Source organism: Mastigoproctus giganteus, chromosome 5 (genome assembly GCF_048544385.1).
Source record: "Mastigoproctus giganteus isolate SK-2022 chromosome 5, ASM4854438v1, whole genome shotgun sequence".
In the NCBI taxonomy this organism is placed as follows: domain Eukaryota; kingdom Metazoa; phylum Arthropoda; class Arachnida; order Uropygi; family Thelyphonidae; genus Mastigoproctus; species Mastigoproctus giganteus.
In genome coordinates, this window is record NC_143579.1 from 226737061 (window position 1) to 226757781 (window position 20721).

General features: G+C 36.6%; 1 protein-coding gene across 1 annotated transcript in view; it reads left to right on the plus strand.

Moving 5' to 3' along the window:
• Positions 1-264: 264 nt before the first annotated feature.
• Positions 265-20721, plus strand: part of LOC150086184 (thioredoxin-2-like) — a 39314-nt gene continuing 18857 nt past the window's right edge. The window contains exon 1 of the mRNA XM_090373767.1: positions 265-442. Coding sequence (XP_090229893.1) covers positions 419-442 — 24 coding nt within the window. The 5' untranslated portion in view covers positions 265-418. The remainder of the gene's footprint in view (positions 443-20721) is intronic.

Genomic DNA, 20721 nt, shown 5'->3' on the forward strand with positions numbered 1-20721 from the left:
CTATTGCCATTGAATTGCATGAAGTATCCTGGAAGGAAATATGATTTTTCTTAAGGAAATTTTATACAGAATTGTTTATTCATTACTAAGGAGGAAATATTCGTTCTTCTTAAATAACTCACACTCATTGGAATGTTAATTTATTCCTTGAACATATCCGGGAAAATAATCAGTTTGTGAACGTTTGCTGAATCACAGTGACGTCATCTTTTCTGAGAAAGTTGTACTTCTACATTTTTCCCGTGCAGTGGCGTAAGAGGTTGGGCAATTTCGGAAATTTCCTGGATACGTTAGTATTTGCTGTAGTGGTTAGAGCCAGTTTGTGAAACTAGGGTTACTTATTTTGTATTTAAGTAAGTAAGAAGATAAGAATTAGTTATTTGTCATTCATTCATTCATTTACAGAAGAGTTAAAATCATGGTTCATGTCGTTGCTGACAAGGTAAGGAAGAAGTTTTTTTGCTTCCTTTATTAATTTTTTTCGTTTATCTGCCTTAGGTTAATTTGCAGGAGTATGTCCGAATTAACGTTTTTAAGTTAATTATTTAAAATTGCTGCTGCTTATTTGTTTTTGTGTGGTGTGTCTTTAATTTTATTTATTTTAATCTTTTTCGTTTTGAAGGTCGAAATCTTGATACGTACAGAGAAAACTAGTTCTATTGTAAATGGCTCTCGTAAAGAGTGATATGAACTTTGGGTTTATATTATTGGCGCCATCGACAGACTGAAAATGACTGTCATGCTCCATGTTAGACTTCATTTTATTTATATAAATTGAGGTTAGCCCCAGGGGCTCACATCTGGTTGAGTATGGGCTTGGCACACCCAGGGTCCCGAGCTGGATATCATCATTCTTCTCTTTCTTGGTGATTCCTTTCTACTTGTGACTCTCTCTTAGGGTAACTCGTGAATTTTTTTTTGGCTGGTGCAGCATAAGCGTCAGGCTTGCTTGCACTATATAGCTGTACTTGCTTGCACTATATAATAATAACTGTACTAAAACCTGTCATTTTTTTTTCTTTCTTTCTTTCTTTCTTTCTTTTGATCATGATTAATAAACCGGTGGTTAATTATAGCCTCGTTCGAGGAATTTCGGCTAACTGAACTCTGTTAATTCACCTGCATTGGATCTTGATCATAATACAGTAGTGTATCGTTATATTATGACCGGACTTTTTTAAACTAATAAAACATTTTGAGAAAATGCCCGTTATGTACATATTAACAGCATTCACTTGCTTTATTTGAAGAGGTATGACAACCATATTTTCCATATAGTTGTTTATTTTGTTGTTTACAAATGTTTGAATGCTTTGGAAAATGTGGAATAATTCAGTAATGCGTTGATTAATCGCTATGATAGGCTATGCAGCCTTTTTTTTTTTTTTGGGAGGGAAATTAATGGCACAGAAAAGATAGCCAAGCTTGCTGTATGTGTGTGCAGGGGTGGGGGAGGGAAATAGCATTGTTCTGTTTACAGATATATGCAGATGCAAGAATGTATAGGTGCAAACAAGCTGCTAGATGAGCTCATGGGGTTCTGTCAATAAAATATAGGAATTTTACCAGCAGAGACAAAGATAAGATTATCCTATTGTATAAAGGCCAAACCTGGAACACTGCATACAGTTTTGTAAACCACATTTTAGGAAGGATATTGATCTGATGGAAAGATGGATTCTGTAAATTGTAATCTCTGGAAACTAGACATCTGTGTGGTGACTAAATCGATACTAGATACCTTACTACGTATATGATAAGGCTTTAATAGGACTAAATGCTGATGGCATCTTTACTCTCCCAGATGAAACGCAAAGTGGAATAAGTGTTTTAAATTAAGAAAAGGATGGCAGCAGAATAGATGTTTGTGGAAATTTGCATTTAACCAAAGAGGAATCAATTGTTGGAATAAACTTCCATTTAGATTGGCAAGCTGCATAGTTTAAGTAAATGCAAGGTTTCAACGTATTGGAAGGAATGTACAAACGATTTTTTTTTTTTTTTTTTTTTTTGCTGGTGCTGTATGAGCCTTCCTGCCTTGTATGATGTTGCCAATACTAATATGCTTCACAAATAATCTTTGAGATAATCATCCCAATTCCTTCCACCCCATATCTGTCCCTGGTTTATCATATGGTGTTATTTCCCATGAACTTTGACAAATGAGATCTTGAAGTTAATGTAATTATGAATAATTTTATACGTTGAATAGAAGTGATTGACAAAAAAGATTTGAAATCGTGCCATATTGGCAGTTTTCCAGATGACCAGAGTGGCTGTGTGAATAGCATTTCTTGAAATTGCTTTGCAATAAAGGGAAATTTAAAGATAAAATTGAGGGCACTGTAATTCCATTTTGTAAAATTAAAAGTACTGATTTTCTAACTTGTCAGTTTCTGGGGGAAAAAAGAAAGTGGGAATATTATCAGGAAACTTTCTAAATGTGCCCTACTCTAATTTAACTTAATGTAGAAGTACAAAATAAAAGTTGTTAATCAATAAAATATTTGCAAAATGGTGAAAATAGAATGAAAATGGCCTTTTGGGTTTGAAAAAAGATGTTTTTGAAATTGGCAGTGACTTATCAGGAAGAATATGTTTTATAAGGGGGAAAAAATGCATTAACTTTATTAGGTGGTTGTAATGCAAAATTTGTGACCCTTAATGTTAATAGTAGGAATTCATTTTTAAAATTTGGCCAGTTTGTTTTTAAATTTATGAAAACTTATTTTTTTTTTTAAATGATTATTTTGTCTAATTTGTTCACATGATTGTAAGTAAATGAAGCAATGTTTTGCAGTATATTATTGGTCTTGAAATGGCTAATAAATGTTTTCAGAGGATTAAATTTTTATATAGAACTTGTACATAGCTCCTTTATCCAATAATAGATAACTTATTCCAGTAATTAACTGTTTGGTTAAAATAAAATTTTCTACAATCCATCCTGTACCTCTTACCCTGTAATTTGAGTTTGTGGCATATAGTTCTATTAGCATTTATAACTGAAAAACAAACTTTACTGGAAGACTGGATATCTCGATTTGGTTTGTTGCTTGGTGTGCACTTTTCTATTGCTGTGTATGGGAATCTGCCATGGTTGCTGATATAAATATCATTAAGGTTTCTGTATGGTGATGATTTATAATTAAACCTGCATTTATATTTGGATATGTATATTGACATAAATCACAACTTTTATAAAATTATGAGGAATGAACTAATTTACATGTGCTGATACAGATCTCTCGATAAAACAAAGAAAGTTTATGAACTAAGCTTGTATATGCTATCAAATAAGAAGTTTAGTGATTTTTATATTTTGTTGAAATTGCATCAAACAAAACATTTGAGGTGGCCTCATTACTTTTAAGTAATGTCTGAAATGTTGCTTTCTCAAGTTTTTTTCTTCTTTTGCCCATGCCATTTTAACTGAAATGATGAAAACAGATTATAGTAAGACCTCAGTAGTTCATACTAATAGGGGGATAGTGGTGGTTCTAGTTAATTTTTATACATAAATGCCAGGTCTTAGTCATAAAAACGAACAAATTTATTCAGTCCAGGAAAGATTTTTTTTTAATACATACATAAGAAAGCCGTGTAATTTGTAAATATTTTAAAATATACAGTATATCTAATTCTCTACCACTATTCTTGTGAATGGGTTCCATTTTGAATACTGTATTGAATACTGTACAAGCTTATTAAATGTAGCAACTACCCATCTGCTAGTTCTGCATGTGTGGTAAAATCACCATATACAATGTTTCCAAAAGATCTTGACACAAGAGGCATTTCATACAATTTGTCAACTCTTCAGTTGATGGGTTAATTCTATTGAAGGCATGCTTTAAGTTGGGTCCATCAACTTAACTGAATGGGATTAAAATCAGGTATCTGGTAGGCAAAACTTTTGTTTAAATTTAATTCCTATAATTTTCAAATCTTATTTCGGTAATGTTGTAAATTTTATTTCAGTAATTTTGTGAAAATAATTTTACAATATTTTAAAAATTTAATTCTTTTCTTTTCTAAAGTTAAGAATTAAATTTTGCTTCTGTAGCTTAATTTTAACTTCACTATTGGATAAAGTATTTTAAGTTCAAATTTTACCTAAATAATTTTTGTTACAAGAATCACTTTAAGTACATCATCCAAGGACACTGACTTGGATGGAAATGCCTGCGGCCATTTCTGGTGCGAGTCATGGGTTCATCACTTGTATAGCCTTGGGATTTATTCTAAGGTCAGTCTAGTGGACAAACCAACCTCAACTGACAATTCTTTTCTTTGCACCTGATGTACGAAGTGCACTGATCTCAAATCAAAACTTGTTGCAATAAGAGAAGAATATGAGTCACTGAAGAAATGGATGCTTGCCTTAGAAACAAAGAAGGTAATTGGGAGTTCATCAGTGAACGAGAATGTTTTATTGGGAGACTGTTGTCAGGGAAACAAGTAAAATTTTTTTGTAATAAACGGGGACCAGAATCAGTATGTTTGCCAGGAGCAACAATTAATGATGTTACCAACAGATTGTCAGCTTTTAATGGGATAAAGAGAACATTATTGTTCATGTTGGGACTAACAATATTAAATGAGCACAATCTGATGATTTGTTGGGTAACCTTCATATAACAGGGTAGTTGGGTTCCTATAAAATGTTGTGTTGTGAAAAACCATGTTATACGGGACTAGGAAAAAGTACAAGTGGGGTTACGTTCAAAAAGCTAACAAAAATGCACTATTTCGTTAACAAAAATACGCCATTCTAGATTTCGTGTATCTTCTGCTATCTTTAAAAAATCGGTAATCTGGGTTTGTTTGCTTTTGCTTGATAAATCTTTGTGAGTTTCATCATATGGAACTACGCATTTTTGAAGCTCCCTTTTGAACTTTGGGCTCCTTTCATTCAAGAATCTGCATTCAAAAAATAAGATTCTAATTGCTCGGCTAACTTTGTATGCTTTTTAGTGCAAAATTTGGAAGTTTAGAATTTTCATCTGCGCTATCGTCCTCTGAATTGATTTGGTTTTACCTCCAATGCCATTTCCACCAGATCTGCTTTGCCAGCCTCTTTCTACCAGTAATTCTTGAATGCAGTAATCATATCTTTTTTAAATTTTTTTTAGGAGCATCGGCAACTAAGGCCATGTTACTTTGTGTATATTGTTTATAAATTGCGTGTGTAGTCTATTTTCAGTTTTGCTGGATGAAAAACCAGAGTTTTCGGGAGAAAAAACCATGCTACCCTTGCCCGACTAACTGAGCCACATTGTGAAAAATTCCCATAAAAATTTCTCCTGTCATAGACTGGATTCGAACTCGTGTCTTTTCTGCCCAGTGTGGGGAGGAAGGCAATTCTATCAACTGTGCTACCCACAAGGGCTTCAGTAATCATATCATCAAAACCTTCCCCTCCTACTGACGTAGCAAGTTTTACTATCATACAGATTCCATTTTTTGCTGGTTCGACCATATTTCCTGAATGAACTGACTCTGGCCATACAAATTGCAGTGGCTGGAGACTAGCACCTGCGCAGTGATCTGATTGAGATGTTTAAGGCCTTGAATGGGTTGAGAACGGTGAATTCTGATGGGATCCTTCCACTTGTTCAGATTACGAACCTCATTGGTGAGGGGAATGAAGGGATCCTCTTACCAAGCGAGGCTTAAGTTCTGCAAATTGCAGTGGCTGGAGACTAGGCACCTGCCTGGTGATCTGATTGAGGTATATAAGGCCTTGAATGGGTTGAGCACGCTGAATTCTGATGGGATCCTTCCACTTGTTCAGATTACAAACCTAAGGGGGCATAAATTCAAATTAAGAAAAGACATGTAGAATAGATGTGCAGAAATTTGCCTTTAGCCAGCGGGTGGTTAATTGCTGGAACAAACTTCCATCTGTCGTTGTGGAAGTTGATAGGTTGAATAAATTTAAGAAGGAACTGGACAGGCATTTGGAGGGAATGGTGTGTGTTTTTTTTTTTTTTTTGGCTGATGTTGCATAAGCTCATACACTTGCTTTCTTGCATCACATGCCATTACTACTACATTTTTCAACATACATTTAATGTTGATGGTTTTACTTCTTTCAGTGATAAAGCTGATTCTGATATGGTCCACAATTGAGAAATGTCTCCATTACTTCAATAGATTCAGAATCAATTTTTTTTGAAATCCATTGTAACGATTTTCAGATATAATGCCTTGATCTAATGGCTGGATGAAAGAAGTTGTGTTTAACCCAGTACAACTGTGGTGGTAGAAACATAACTTCAATAATAATAGCAGAGTCCATGAATGCATATATACCATTAAAAAAATAATGCATGAGAAGGATGCCAAGATGGATGAATACAGAGTTGTCAGTCTGATAGAGCAGAAAAAGAGAGCATAAGAAAGTTAGAGCAAGGAAAAGTACTGGAGTCTACAACAGCTATAAGTTGGATCTATAGTAGTACCACATATAAGGTTAGGGAAGTAAAGGCTGAGTATGAGAAAGCACTGGCTGAGAGAGCAAATAGTAGGGACAAGGAGTTTTTCAAATATGTGAATACAAAGAAGAAACAAATCAGACTGGACACTGTGTACTGATGTGGAAATGTCTTAGATTACCCAGCTGATGTTGCTGATGAATTGAATAGGCATTTCACATCAATCTTTACTAATTAAAAACCCTTCGTGCTGAGGAGAGGCTGAGATACATGAAATTAGCTATTTCAATATTACAAATGACTGTTTATTAGAAAAACTTTTGAGCCTTTAGGCAAGTAAAACTCCTTATGTTGAATGACATATACCCAGTAATTTTGAGGGAAAGGACAAGAGTGGATTGAACCATTGAGCTTAATTAAGAAGGCATGATGGGACTTTAGGGGGCTTCCTTTGGATTGGAGAAGTCTCTGCATATTGGTTAGTCTGATTTATCTGGTAGGCGAAATCCTGGCGGCAATGATTAAGAATCAGAGTGCATTCTGAAGGACACACAGCAAGGTTTTGTTAAGGGAAAATCATGTTTTACTAACCTGGTAAGCTATTTTGATACATGATCATATTTGATTACTCATGAGCTGAATGTAGGGAACAGTTTTGATTTAGTTTATTTGGATTTTAGCAAGGCATTTGATTCAGTTCCTCATGAGAGCTTATTGTATAAGTTGGAACATGTTGGGATTACTGGAAAGATCCTAAGATGGATCACAGGGTGGCTGTAGGGCAGATGGTAGAGGGTTGTGATTAATGGATATTCTTCAGATGTGGGGTCCCTCAAGAATTGGTTTTTGCACCACTGTTGTTTCTCATTTTCATAAATGACTTAAATGAATGGATAGGGACATGATGTAAGGATTGAGTGTCTTTAATTATCAGTGCTCCTTCAGGATGGTTTGAAGAGGCTTTGAGAATGGTCAGATAAGTGACAGCTATGTTTTAATGCAGCAAAATGCAAGGTCTTACACATGGGAAATAGTAGTCCCAGAATAACTTACACACTTGTTGGAGTTGAGTTAAAAACAGTAGAGGAAGAAAGGGAAATGGGAGTTTTGATACAGGCAGATAGAAGTTCTCTTAGCAGTGTAAATAGGAGGCCAGGAAAGCCCATGGTCACCTATCGATGATTCATTAAACATACTGTAGAGATAGGGAGGTCATAATCCCATCGTATAAGGCAATTATAAGACTGCATTTGGAATACTATGTCCAAGTATGAAGATATCTGAAAAAAAGACATTTAGCTTCTTGAAAAGGTCCAAAGAGGCAACTTACATGATGATCGGCAGAAGGGCAACCATATGAGGTAAGTAATTGTAGACTAGAGCTTGGCAACCAGGTACCTTAGGGGGGACCTGATTGAGGTTTATAAGGCTCTGAGAGGGATTAGTAAAATGAATGAATGCATAATTTTCACTGTTATAAAAAAATTCCAGAACTAGCAGCCAGGGGAACAGGTTTAGACTAGATTACAGGAAATTTTCTTTTAGTCAGCGAGTTGTTGATTACTGGAACAAGTTTTCTTTGCCGGTAGTTGGGGTTAACAGTTTGGAGAAATTCAAAGGTCAACTGGATGGTTACTAACATGAGGAGGGAAGCACATTTGTATTTTCTTATCTACTTTTTTTTTTTTTTTGTTGATGCAGCAAAAAGCCTGTGGCTTCTTTGCACTATTATGGCAAATAGTTATTTAATAAACATTTGTTAACTGGATGCCATGTGTTGGCAGTTCACTGCTGATTGGTGAACTGTCCAGCCAGGTTATATTGTGATGGCTAGCCCATTCTTATTCTAAGAGAGTAAATATCTCTAACATGGATCAACAAATTTACACCAGATATAAGTAAAAAAAGGTAAGCGGCAGCCATTATCAATTCCCTGCAGAATTCCCTCCTCAACAATTTATGTTGAGGGTAAAGGACCATAATTTGCCACTCTGGTCCAGTGCGGGTTGGCAGATTGACCGTATTTAGCAGTCGGGCTCGAATCCCGGCCTACTCAAAGAGCATGTGCTACTGCACTCCCGCTCCTGACACTCGGCTACTGAGGCCGTCAGGTTTAAGTACAATTAAAATAAATGGTCTTCGAGTTTCTTGATGTCAGTTAAGTGGTAAGCAAGCATATAATTTGATTATTTTATCTATCTATTGTTTTATTTTATGTATGGATACTGATTATAAATGTGCCTTTTGAGTAGGCACTGCCACATGCTATTTTTTTTTTTTTTCTTTCTTTTTTGTAATTCTATTTGTATGGATTTAAAAAATGGAATAAATTTTATCAGTGCAGTTGGTCGTCGACTTACGACCGACTTCTGTTCTGACTGACAGGTCGTATGTCGGCCATATATTTATTAACAGTATTTTTTAACCTTTCTAATCTTTTTATCATCTTTATAATTTATTTTTATAATCTTTAAAATTTTTATCGTCTTTTATTTTTCATTTTAAATACAGTAATGTTTTTATCTTTTACTTAGCAATACTGTACATACTTTCGTTTCTATGCCTAGGCTATCTCTCTCTATGAGGTTAAATTCAAGCGTTCTCTACATTTTAATTGGTTTATTATTCATACTGTTTTTCAAAAAAACAAAACTTACAATCTATAATTAAATTGTACATAATGTACTGTAAACACAAAAATACAATCTAAAATTAATGTAAAAATTAATACAAATGAAATTTACAAAATCAATTTTTAATCTTTGCTTGTGTGCTGGATTGTGCATCATCAGGGTCATGTTCTTGGGTTGAGGTGGGAGATGTTTATTTATAGAGACATTATGCAAAGCAAATCTTTTTTTTAAAATGCTTAAACCACCCAGTACTAGCCTAAAAATCTTCTGTGTAATGATCGTCTCCGGCGCATGATTTTAAACTCTGAAACAAACTTCTAGTCTTTGCTTGCACTGTGTGAAGGCTCATGGGTGTATTTTTTTTGTATTAAATCTTCCATCCACATAAACAACAATTTCTCCATTTCATGGATGGGTTCCTGTTGTTGTTTGGTTAAAATTGTAGACTTAATTGGTGCAGAACCTTTCACAGCTTCCCAAATTCTTTTTGTCCTTAAGTATCGTTGATACCGTGGAATGTGATAACTTCAAGTCACATGCTATCGTATTCACTTTCTTTCCGCCTTCATACTGCTGGATAATTTTAATTTTACACTCTAAATCAATAGTTTTCTTTGACTTCTTAGCTGGCGTATATGTAGATGAAGGCATTTTCCTTTTACTAAACATTTTATGGGTATTTCAGTAGAATTTTTTAATTAATACACCACACGCAACAGATGCTTGAAAGCGACAGGCGCCTCCGTAGCCAGGTGGGAAGGAGCAGCAGTAGGTAGCACAAGCTTCTTGATTAGACCGGGGTTCGAGCCCGTCACCACCAAATACGGAGGATGCGGAAAGGTCAGGGAATGACCACCGCATATCCCGGAGCAATATGGCCTTAGTTGCTAATGCTCCTAAAAACCAATTAACAATAACATTCGTGAAAGCGACTGGGAGGGAGGGAGAGGGAGGGAGGGAGAGGGAGGGAGGGGGAGAGAGAGAGAGAGAGAGAGAGAGAGAGAGAGAGAGAGAGAGAGAGAGAGAGAGTGTGTGTGTGTGTGTGTGCCAGGTGCTGTCCTCAGGCCTCCTGTCATCGATGTGCCTCCTCACATGGGTTATGGGTGTCCTCAGTAGTGACTTCCTGATTTATTATTAATTTATTTATTATTATTTTTTTGTGGTTGTAAGTTGACGACCAAGTGTAAGTTTTGTTCAAGTACTGTGTGTGTGTTTAACCAGGACTTTGTGCTTTTTAATGCAAATTTGGACAGAAAGAATGTGATTTTTTTTTTTAGTCAATCTTTAAAGTCAATCAGGAAAGCAGATTTTATGGTACATATGTGATTGTTCGTCTCTCAGCCACCACTGAATACGGAGGATGCGGAAAGGTCAGGGAATGACCACTGCATATCCTGGAGCAATATGGCCTTAGTTGCTAATGCTCCTAGGAAAAAAAAAACAACCAAAAACCAAGTCTCTCAGCTTTGTGGAGCTATTGATATATTGGAACTTGAGTGATTTAATTTGCAGTGTACAACAGTTTACAAGTGCATTGGGCTCTACCCAGTGACTTGCCCATGAAATGTGAAAATTTAATTTTGCTTCTTTTAAAATGAAGGTAACTCCTTGCCTCCATTTTAAAAGACTGAGACTAAGAAGCAATAATCACCATAAGTTGCTAACGTTGCACTAACATATAAATGCGTAGTGCCGCCACTCATGGTGGCAAATAATTTTGATATCATGTACTTGGATTTCAGGAAAGCTTTTGACACTGTTGTGCATGGAAGATTAGTGTACAAATTGGAGCAGAATGGTATTAAGGGCAAGTTGCTATAATGGATAAAAGGGTTGTCGAGTTGGAGAAAACAAGTGGTAATCAATGGATGCTGCTCTTCGTGGACTAATGTTATTAGTGGAGTCCTACAGGGTTTGGTGTTGGGACCACTGTTATTTTGTATATTTATCAATGATATTGAAGAAGGTATACCAGGCTTAGTGTTGAAGTTTGCAGATGATACAAAGGTTGGCAGGGTTGTTAATGACAGTAATGGCAGTGTGCTACTGCAACAGGATCTAGAAAATTTGGGCAGATGGGCTTAGAAGTGGCAACTGAAGTTTATCATTGACAAATGAAAAATACTGCATATGGGTAGAAGTAACCCCAGAGGAACATACCAACTGTGTGGTACTACACTTAGAGTGGTAGAAAATGAAAAAGACCTGGGTGTAATTGTGCAGTCAGATGCGAAGTTTTCTGAGCAATGCAGACAATGTCAATGATATACAGGAATTTTGCTAGTAGGGAAAAGGTGATTATCCCTTTGTATAAGGCAATGGTCAGGCCATGCATTAAGTATTGTGTACAGGTCTGGAGGCCTCATTTTAGGAAGGATGTAGATTTGCTTGAGCGTGTACAGAGAAGGCCAACAAGATTGGTGTGGGGAACGAAGGGGTCCTCTTACCAAGAGAGGCTTAAGTTCTGTAAATTGCAGCGTCTGGAGACTAGGCACCTGCGGGATGATCTGATTGAGGTGTAAGGCCTTCAATGGGTTGAGCACGCTGGATTCTGATGGGATTCTTCTGCTTGCTCAGATTGCGAACCTAAGGGGTCTTGAATTCAAATTGAGGAAAGCTGTAGAATGTGCAGAAATTTTTTTCTTAAGCCAGCAGGTGGTTAATTGCTGGAACAAACTTCCATCTGTTGTGGAAATTTGTAGATTAAACAAATTCAAGGAGGAGATGTACAAACTTTTAGAGGGAATGGGGGTGTGAATTTTTTTTTTTTTTTTTGGCCTATGGTACATAAGCTCATATGCTTGCTTTCTTGTGTGACATGCCTCTATTATTATTACTATGGTGCTTATTTAATAATTTTCCTATCCCCTCAGATAGAGGATGATGTCCTCTTAAAAAAAATATTTAATGATAGTATGCCGAAAATATGGGATGGTCCATGTCATATCCTGCAGTCATAAAAATAACTCCTTTTAGTTTTCTGATGCACAGCAGTCATTCATAATCAAAATGTTAAGATGAAAACAGACTTAATGCTTTCATCACAGCTGTAGCTCTAGTTATCTTGTGTACTCCTTGGTGAAATTGTTACTTTAATTTGTTTCATATACAGCTCTGCTTTACTTCTTATAGCATTTAGCATTAGCATTAGCAGAGGCATATGATGCAAGAAAGCAAGCTTATTCAGCATCAGCCAAAAAAAAAAAAAAAAAAAAAAAAAAACACCCACTCCCATTTCACCCCTCCGTTCGTTCGAAATACCTGTCCAGTTGAGCTTTAAATTTGTTTAGGCTATCAACTTCAACAACAAGTGATGGAAGTCGGTTCCACCAACCAACCACCCGCTGGCCAAAGGCAAATTTCCGCACATCTATCCGACATCCGTCCTTCCTCAATTTGAATTTATGCCCTCTGAGGTGATTATTCTGAGAAAGATGAAGAATCCCATTGGCATTGAGCATGCTCAAACCATTCAAAGCCTTATACACCTCTATCAGATCACCTCGCCGGTGCCTAGTCTCCAGACTCTGTAATTTGCAAAACTTAAGCCTTTCTTCGTAAGAGCAACCCTTTGTTCCATTTACTAATCTTGTTGCCCTTCTCTGTACCCGTTCCAGCAGCTCTACATCCTTCTTGAAATGAGGCCTCCAGACCTGTATACAGTACTCAAGATGTGGCCTTACCATTGCCTTATACAAGGGAATAATCACCTCCTTATCCCTGCTAGAAAAATTCCTGTATATCATTGACAAGACACCATGCGCTACTCTTGCAGCTCGTCTGCACTGCTCAGAGAACTTCATATCTGCCTGCACAATTACCCCCAGGTCCTTTTCATTCTCCACCACTGTCAGTGTAGTACCGCAGAGTTGATACGTTGCTCTGGGGTTACTGTTTCCCATATGCAGCACTTTACATTTGTCGATGTTAAACCTCATTTGCCACCTCTCAGCCCATCTGTTCAACCTTTCCAGATCCTGTTGCAGCAGCATAGCGTCAGTATTGTCCTTAACGACCCTGCCAACCTTTGTATCATCTGCAAACTTGGACATTAAACTTGATATCCCATCATCAATATCATTCATAAACACCGAAAACAACAACGGACCCAACACTGAACCTTGAGGAACTCCACTAATAACATTAGTCCACGTTGAGCAGTGTCCATTGATTACCACTCTCTGTCTTCTGCCACTCAACCATCCCCTTATCCATAGCAGCAATTTGCCTCCAATGCCACACTGCTCCAATTTGTGCAGCAGTCTTCCATGTGCAACAGTATCAAAAGCCTTTCTAAGATCCAAATATATAATATCAAAGTTATTCCCTGCATCCAGTTTTTTTGTGACTACATCATAGTATCCAATCAAATTGGTCAGGCAAGACCTGCCCTTAACAAAACCATGCTGCGTCTGAGCTATAACTGAATTCTTGTCTAGATGATCCTGCAGTGCTTCTTTAACCAGTGCCTCCATTAATTTACCTGGAACAGAAGTTAAACTAACAGGTCTATAATTACTTGTGTCAGCCTTTGATCCTCCTTTGTGAATTGGGGTTACATTTGCACATCTCCAGTCTATGGGCACCTCCCCTGAGTCCAAAGAAGCTCTCATAATTATGGCTAGGGGTTTGCATACTTCCTTTGCTGCCTCCTTTAATATAACTGGATAGATCCCATCCACCCCAGGTGCCTTTTTTATGTTTATCCTCAACAATCTCTCCTCCACTTTCCTCTCAGTTATTACAAAATCATCCAGCTCACTGCCAATGTTTACTTTACCTACATCATTCTCCTTCCTGAATAACTCCTCATGCGTGAATGTAGATGCAAAATACTCGTTTAGATTGTTAGCCACCTGAGCAGGATCCTCAACTGTTGAACCATCAATATCCAGTGGACCAATCTGATTCATCCCTTTCCTTTTCGAGTTCAAGTATGTAAAAAACTCTTTTCTGTTTTTCTTTGCATCCTTTGCCAAGTATTTTTCATAGTCTGCCTTTGCCTGCCTAATCTCCTTTGTGACTTGGTTACAGACCAACTTATATCTATCATAGGCTTCCATGTCACCCATTAATTTGTATGTATCCCATGCATTTTTCTTCTCTGCCACATGTCTCATTAGCTCATCTGACAACCATTTAGGCCTAAACCTTGAACAATATTTCTTAGTTGGTATGTAAAGCCTGGTAGCCTCCAAGATTAGTTCCTTGAATGCTTCCCATTTTGAGTTTGCTGTTGGTAACATCATCAGTTGGTCCCACTGTATAGAATTTAAATACTGTCTCAGACCATCATAGTCGCCTTTACGAAAACAAAAACCCTTCCCTTTACCTCTGATGGTAGTTACCTCCTTGAGTAAATCCCACTTCAACACACTGTGATCACTGCCACCTAGTGGTTCATTTATCTGCAGGTTCTTAATGCATGAAGAATCACTACTGATAATCAGATCAAGAGTATTGCTCCCTCTTGTTGCCTCACGAACATGCTGATGTAGAAAACAATCATCCAATAAATCCACAAAAGCCTTGCTAGTGTGCGAGTGACCAACCCACAAATTCCAGTCAATATCTGGGAAATTAAAGTCCCCCATTATAAGACTCTCAGATTTACTGGCCCACTCTATTTCCCTGTACAATATCTTATTATACTCATCAGAGTCATTAGGCCTATAGCACACTCCTACTCTCAATTTTGATTTCCCTATGCTTATGTCGCACCAAACTGACTCGACACTGCCCTGTCCATCGATGTCGACTGGCTTCACTTCCTTGGACTTTATGTGTTTCTTAATTAATAGCATAACCCCTCCTCCCCTCCTGTCCTGTCTATCCTTTCTATACACATTGTATTCCCCAAATTCCAGTTCCGCATTACTTATATCTGTGTGACACCACGTCTCTGATATCCCAACAATATCTGCCTTTGATGTTTTGAGCAATACCTCAAATTCATCAAATTTATTTACCAAACTCCTAGCATTGGTGTACACGCAGGTATACATGCACCTGTTTCTATTCTTAGCTACCCTAACACAACCCATGTGTTTACTTGTACCGCAATGACTACCAGCAGTCTCTGAAATATCCTGCATCTTGTTTTTCAGACTTCTGCTCATTTGAATAGAAGCAGTGCAAGAATCACTTCCACCTCTGCCAGTGGCTACTGTTAATCTATTAGTCCTTGTATCCCCCCCAACTAGCAGTTTTCCGACCCACCTAACACTGCCTCGACAGCATCAGCAAAAATTCTTGCACCCTTTCTATTTAAGTGTATCCCATCCCTGTAGAAGCAATCTCTCCTGTTAACAAGTACAGTCCAGGCTGAAAAAAATTCTACCCCTTGAGCCTTGCACAATCCCTCCAGGGCCGAATTGATCGACAAGGCTCTCATCATATACTCCCTCCTATCGTGTCTGGGCAGAATTGCAGACACTTTCAAGTTCAACCCTAATTCACGGCTTTTTTTCAACAGTGACCTGTACTTGCTAAGTAATTCCGCCGGTCTCCTACTCTTAATATCATTAGTGCCAACGTGTACAACTATATCACCTTTTGTGCCCTTAAAAGATGATATCCGCTCTACAACGTCATCAACCTTTGCCCCTGGCAGACATACCCTGGTCCTATTCCACCTATCGTTTTTACAAAGTATGTTCCCCGTTTCCCTGACAATAGAGTCACCAACAACTACTAGTTCCTGTGGGACCAGCGCATTCTGCCTAGGGGGCTGCTTCTGTGTTGCCTGATGACCAAGTGCAAGCTCTGGCGTTGATGTGGGCAGCTGAGAGCTTGATGGGCCCCTCAATTTATTTCCTTCGAGGGCATCCACCCTGTCCTTCAAGCTCTCATAAAGGCCCATAACAACGCTATTGCTTGTGTCATAATTTATTAGTGTATAGAATCAATCTTTGCATTTTGATTTGTTTAACTGGGGTATGTTGGTGTTTACTGTAGCTGTTTTAACATATTAAAGTTTCATTTGCACACAGATAATATAGTTAATCAACAAATATTTCACAACTATTGGAAGAAAATTTATATATTGTATTATCAGAGAAAAAAAAAATTACATTTTACTTCTAATTAATATTATTGCAATGATAGTCATTTATCTTTTGATTGCTGCAGCTGTCTACTACACTTTTGTGAAAGTGTAACACCTGTTACATTTGATAACAGTTATCAGAAACATTCAGTAAGGTAGGTGTGTGTGTTGGGGCCATGTTTGTTAATATCTTCATCTTTATCACTATAAACTGTTGATTTGGTTTATGTGAATTGAAGGACTTAATTTGAAAACTAGAACTGTTGAGAATATTCTACCCATGACATAAGTAAAATTTTTCTCCAGTTAAAATTAAAAAAATTATTGACTGAGGAATAAGCTATATGACTTAGATGAATGTTATCACACCTATAACAAACCAAGTAAGAGGAAGTAGGGGTGGTTGTTTGCACAGCTGAATTACTCATGTTTCATTGAGGATTTCTGCTTATGGTGTAATAGTAATTGCACCATAGTTATCTTTTTGTCATAAAGAAGACTACAGAAATTACCAAGATGACCAAAATTACTTGTTTCTTTGAGGATTTCTGCTTATGATGTAATAGTAATTGCACCAGTCTTCTCTTCACCATAAAGAAGACTACAGAAATGACCAAAATATACATTCTGATAATGTGAAGGAATATTTGCTTGTGATAATGTTGGATATAATTTTACAATAAATAAATATGAATTAAGTTTGATAATTTTTTTTTTTTTTTTATATATATAAACAAAAAAGGTAAGGTTTGTTTTTTTTGTTTCATTTTTGAAACAAAGTATGGTATGTGGCAATTTAGTGAGTCACACTGGATTTGTTTCTCCTGATGTAATACAATTAGTTGGCTAAATTGTTATGTACTTTGTTACATAAACTGTTACGTCCAGACAATAATCAAATTTAAATTAAATTTCATCTGAGTGATATTGAACTTATGCCTAACTTTCATATCATTTAGATCAGCAGCTACTATGTGACTTACTAAATTAATTAGTGAACAAATTATCCAAATCCAAAATGAATTAACATTGTGTAGTATGCAATCTAAGTTATTTCTGTAAGTTTTTATATACAGTACTAGTAGTAAAGAATGTTTTTAATATAATGAGGAGCAGTTCCTTAATTAAAAAAAAAAAAAAAAAATTACCCACAATTTTTATTACTTAAGATTATTGAAGCAATTTTTTTTCGAAGTTGTAGAAAAATTGTTCTAAAAAATTAGTTTATAAGAAAAGAGGCATATCGAAAGTTTTTTTTTTTTTTTTTTTAAACCAGCTAAATCCTTTACATCAAAATATAAATATAACATTTGGGGGAATGCTTCAAATTTAGCTTAGCAATTTATTTGAAAAAGAAAGTGAACCTTATTTGGAATCATCTAATGCTAACACGTTGCAGCCTGTCAGTGAGATGGGTAGAAGAGCTTAGTAATATGGTGGCTGCTTTAGATGATGGAAAATGGTGCTTATAATGCATTGAAATATTATTAGTTAATAAAAACAAATAGTTATTAATGTGAGATTGTCTCATCCACTCCATGATGATCTTTCAAATGCTGAAATATTTTGGGATAGCTGATGAATTGATTGGGTGCTTTGCAACTTTACAGATGAAAGTCCTTTCACAGCAAGGAAAAACTGTTAGTAAACCTGAACACCGTAAAATCAGTGATATAAAAATTGCAGAAGACTGTTTACTCTAAAAATGTTTACATCTTGAGGTGAGTAAGTGTTACAAGGGTAGATTGCATATAACCAGTATTTTAAAGGGAGTGGCAAGGGAATGCATTGAACTGTTAGAGTTAATTGTGAGGGCTTCTTTAGATGTGGGTAATTTCCTTGGAATGGAAAAGTGCTAGTGTATTGCCAGTCCATAAAGGTGGTTCAAAAGAGTGAAAAGGATAATTGCAGACCTGTCATTCTTGCTCTACTGGTCAGGAAAATTATGTAGGCAGTAATTAGGAATGCAGTGCAGAGTCACCTAGATAGGAATGACATTCCCAAGTTAATTCCACATGGTTTTGTAAAAGAAAACCATTAAACTAACCTAATAAGAAGTTATGACAGTGTAACTCATGAGTCGGATGCAGGAAATAGCTTTGGCATTGTTTTCTTGGACTTTAGAAAAGCATTTGACTGTATCCCTCATGGGTGGTTCCTGTGTAAGTTGTAACATATTAGGATTACAGTTAAGATCTTTAGATGGATAACAGGATGGCTATATGACAGGCAGCAAAGGATTGCTCCTTGTGTTTACTCTGCAGAGTGCACTAGGGTTAGCAGTGGGTCCCTTGGGGTTGTACTTGAATTACTTCTCTTTCTGATTCTTAAATGACATTGATAATGGGACACAGGAAGTGTCAATTTTTGGAGAGTAATTAATGAAGAGCACAAGTTCATTGGCAATTGTATTGAACGGTCAATGTTTTTGCACCATGTTTTGTTCGTAGTGAACTATTAAATGTCAAGTGGCATCATTTTAATTGTATCTCATATTGCGAATCAACCTTCACAACAATTTGCTGTGGTATTGCACTGCTTTGAATAAGTAATGCTTCACCAGTGGAGAAGACTAATGTTACTTATTCTTGGTGGATACTACCACCCAGACTGCACCGTTTCAAAGCTTGTTGGCTTACTCATCGGTGGGTGGGCAGGTACCCTGTTGTTGTAATAGTGATAATAATAATATAGTCTCATAATAGTATGAGAGATGCCTGATGGTGTGTAATAGTATAAATTAAGGCAATTATTTTGCATGAAGTAGTGGGACCACGCTTAAAGTAAAATAAATTTTCTGTGTATACTTCGGCACGACAACCTAGTCAGTAGAGTTTACAATAAATCATCAATACAAATATTTATCGTATTTAGTAGTCATGGGCTTGAATCCCGGTCTACTCAAGGAACGCGTGCTATGCACTCTCGCTCCTGACCACTCGGCTACGTCAGCCAAAGTACTATGCAAGTTATGTCAGAATTTGCTGATATTAAGTTGGACAGGGTTATTAATAGCAAGAACCATAGTTTGCCACTGCAACAAGTCTTAAGATAACTTATATAACTGTATAAAAATTGACAGTTATGCTTTTAACCTGGTAAAGCAGGTTTCTGCATCTTGTAATGGTAATTCCAAATTAAATTATCAACTCGGAGGGGATAAACATTCAACATATTGAAGATGGGAGGGGCTTGGGATTGGAATACAATCTAACATGAAGTTCTGAACTGTGTAGTAAAGCTGCACATAGTGTATCGGGTACTCTATGGGCAGGAATTAATTATATAGGAATTTTGCCAATAGTGATAGAGGAATTATCCTACTTTATAAATCAGGGGTCAAGCAACATCTGGAATACTGTATTGTGCATAGGCCTCATTTCAAGAAAGATATTGACTTGCTTGAAGTGGAGGAAAGGAAGGCAACAGAACTAGTTGTGGTTGCAAAAGATGTAATCACTTAAGAAGAGACACCAGTTCTAGAAGCTACAGTTTGTGAACTAGACATATGCGTGGAATATAATTGCTGTGTATAATCATAAAAGGGTTGAACAAGCTTAGTGATGGAGGATAATTGTAGATCAAATATTTAAAAAAAAAAAACACTTGTCTTTAGTCAAAGAGTAAACAAATATAGAAAGAAGTTTGCCACCTAGCCTTGTATAGGTGGTAATTAGATCTCTTCCCCCCCCATTCCTTCCAATAATTTGTCCAAGCCTTCCTTAAATTTATTCAAACTACCCACTCCACAGTGCTAGGTGAAAGTTTACACCCTCCCCAGTGCTAAGCCTGTGGGAGCATGGTGACCAGTACCATAGACGGTAGTGATCAGGCGAAAAACAAAGTGATCTTAAGATCCCATAGAAAGTTCAAAACAATTTCACCAATAGGTAGTTTGTCTCACAAGGAATCCACTAGTATAAAACTTAATTTTAAGCACACGTCTATGGTCACTTCAACGGCTAAAATGGCAGGGCCTATGATATGAACAGTGTGTACAATAGGAATTGATGAGTGTATATTCCCATTGCGAAACAACACAGCTTTCAAACTTTTACTTGATGTATGACAAGATGCCACTCTTCTTTATTGTGACCAATACCAATTCATCATAAAGAGCAATCAAACAGAAACATTAGCAATGGATTCTGTAACATTTATAAAATGTGCATAAATGCCTTTTTCTGCACATGGCAACCAAAATTTTTGATTTGCAGTCTTTTTAAACTTAGATATATCCACGATACAAAAGTAGCAGTTGTCATGATAGTTTGTGGATTACTTGCATATTAGAGGGATGTCAAAAGTTGTATGCATGCGACTATCACAAAACCATTCCTCTAGTGTTGAATTGAAGATTTTCTTGATTACCCATGGGCATTCCAAAATAGGTTTCATATGGACTGAAAAACTTTCATCCACTAATGATGTTTTGCTTCATCTGCTCCATATCTATAAGATGATGTGGCAATAAAGTTCCCAGACTGGTGCTGTTGTGGTCATGTTCAATGAATTTGAAAATAAACATAAGTAGCATGTTTTAACTCAAATTCCTCCGACAGATGGTTGTACAGAGATTGTCTGATAGGCTAACAGGTTG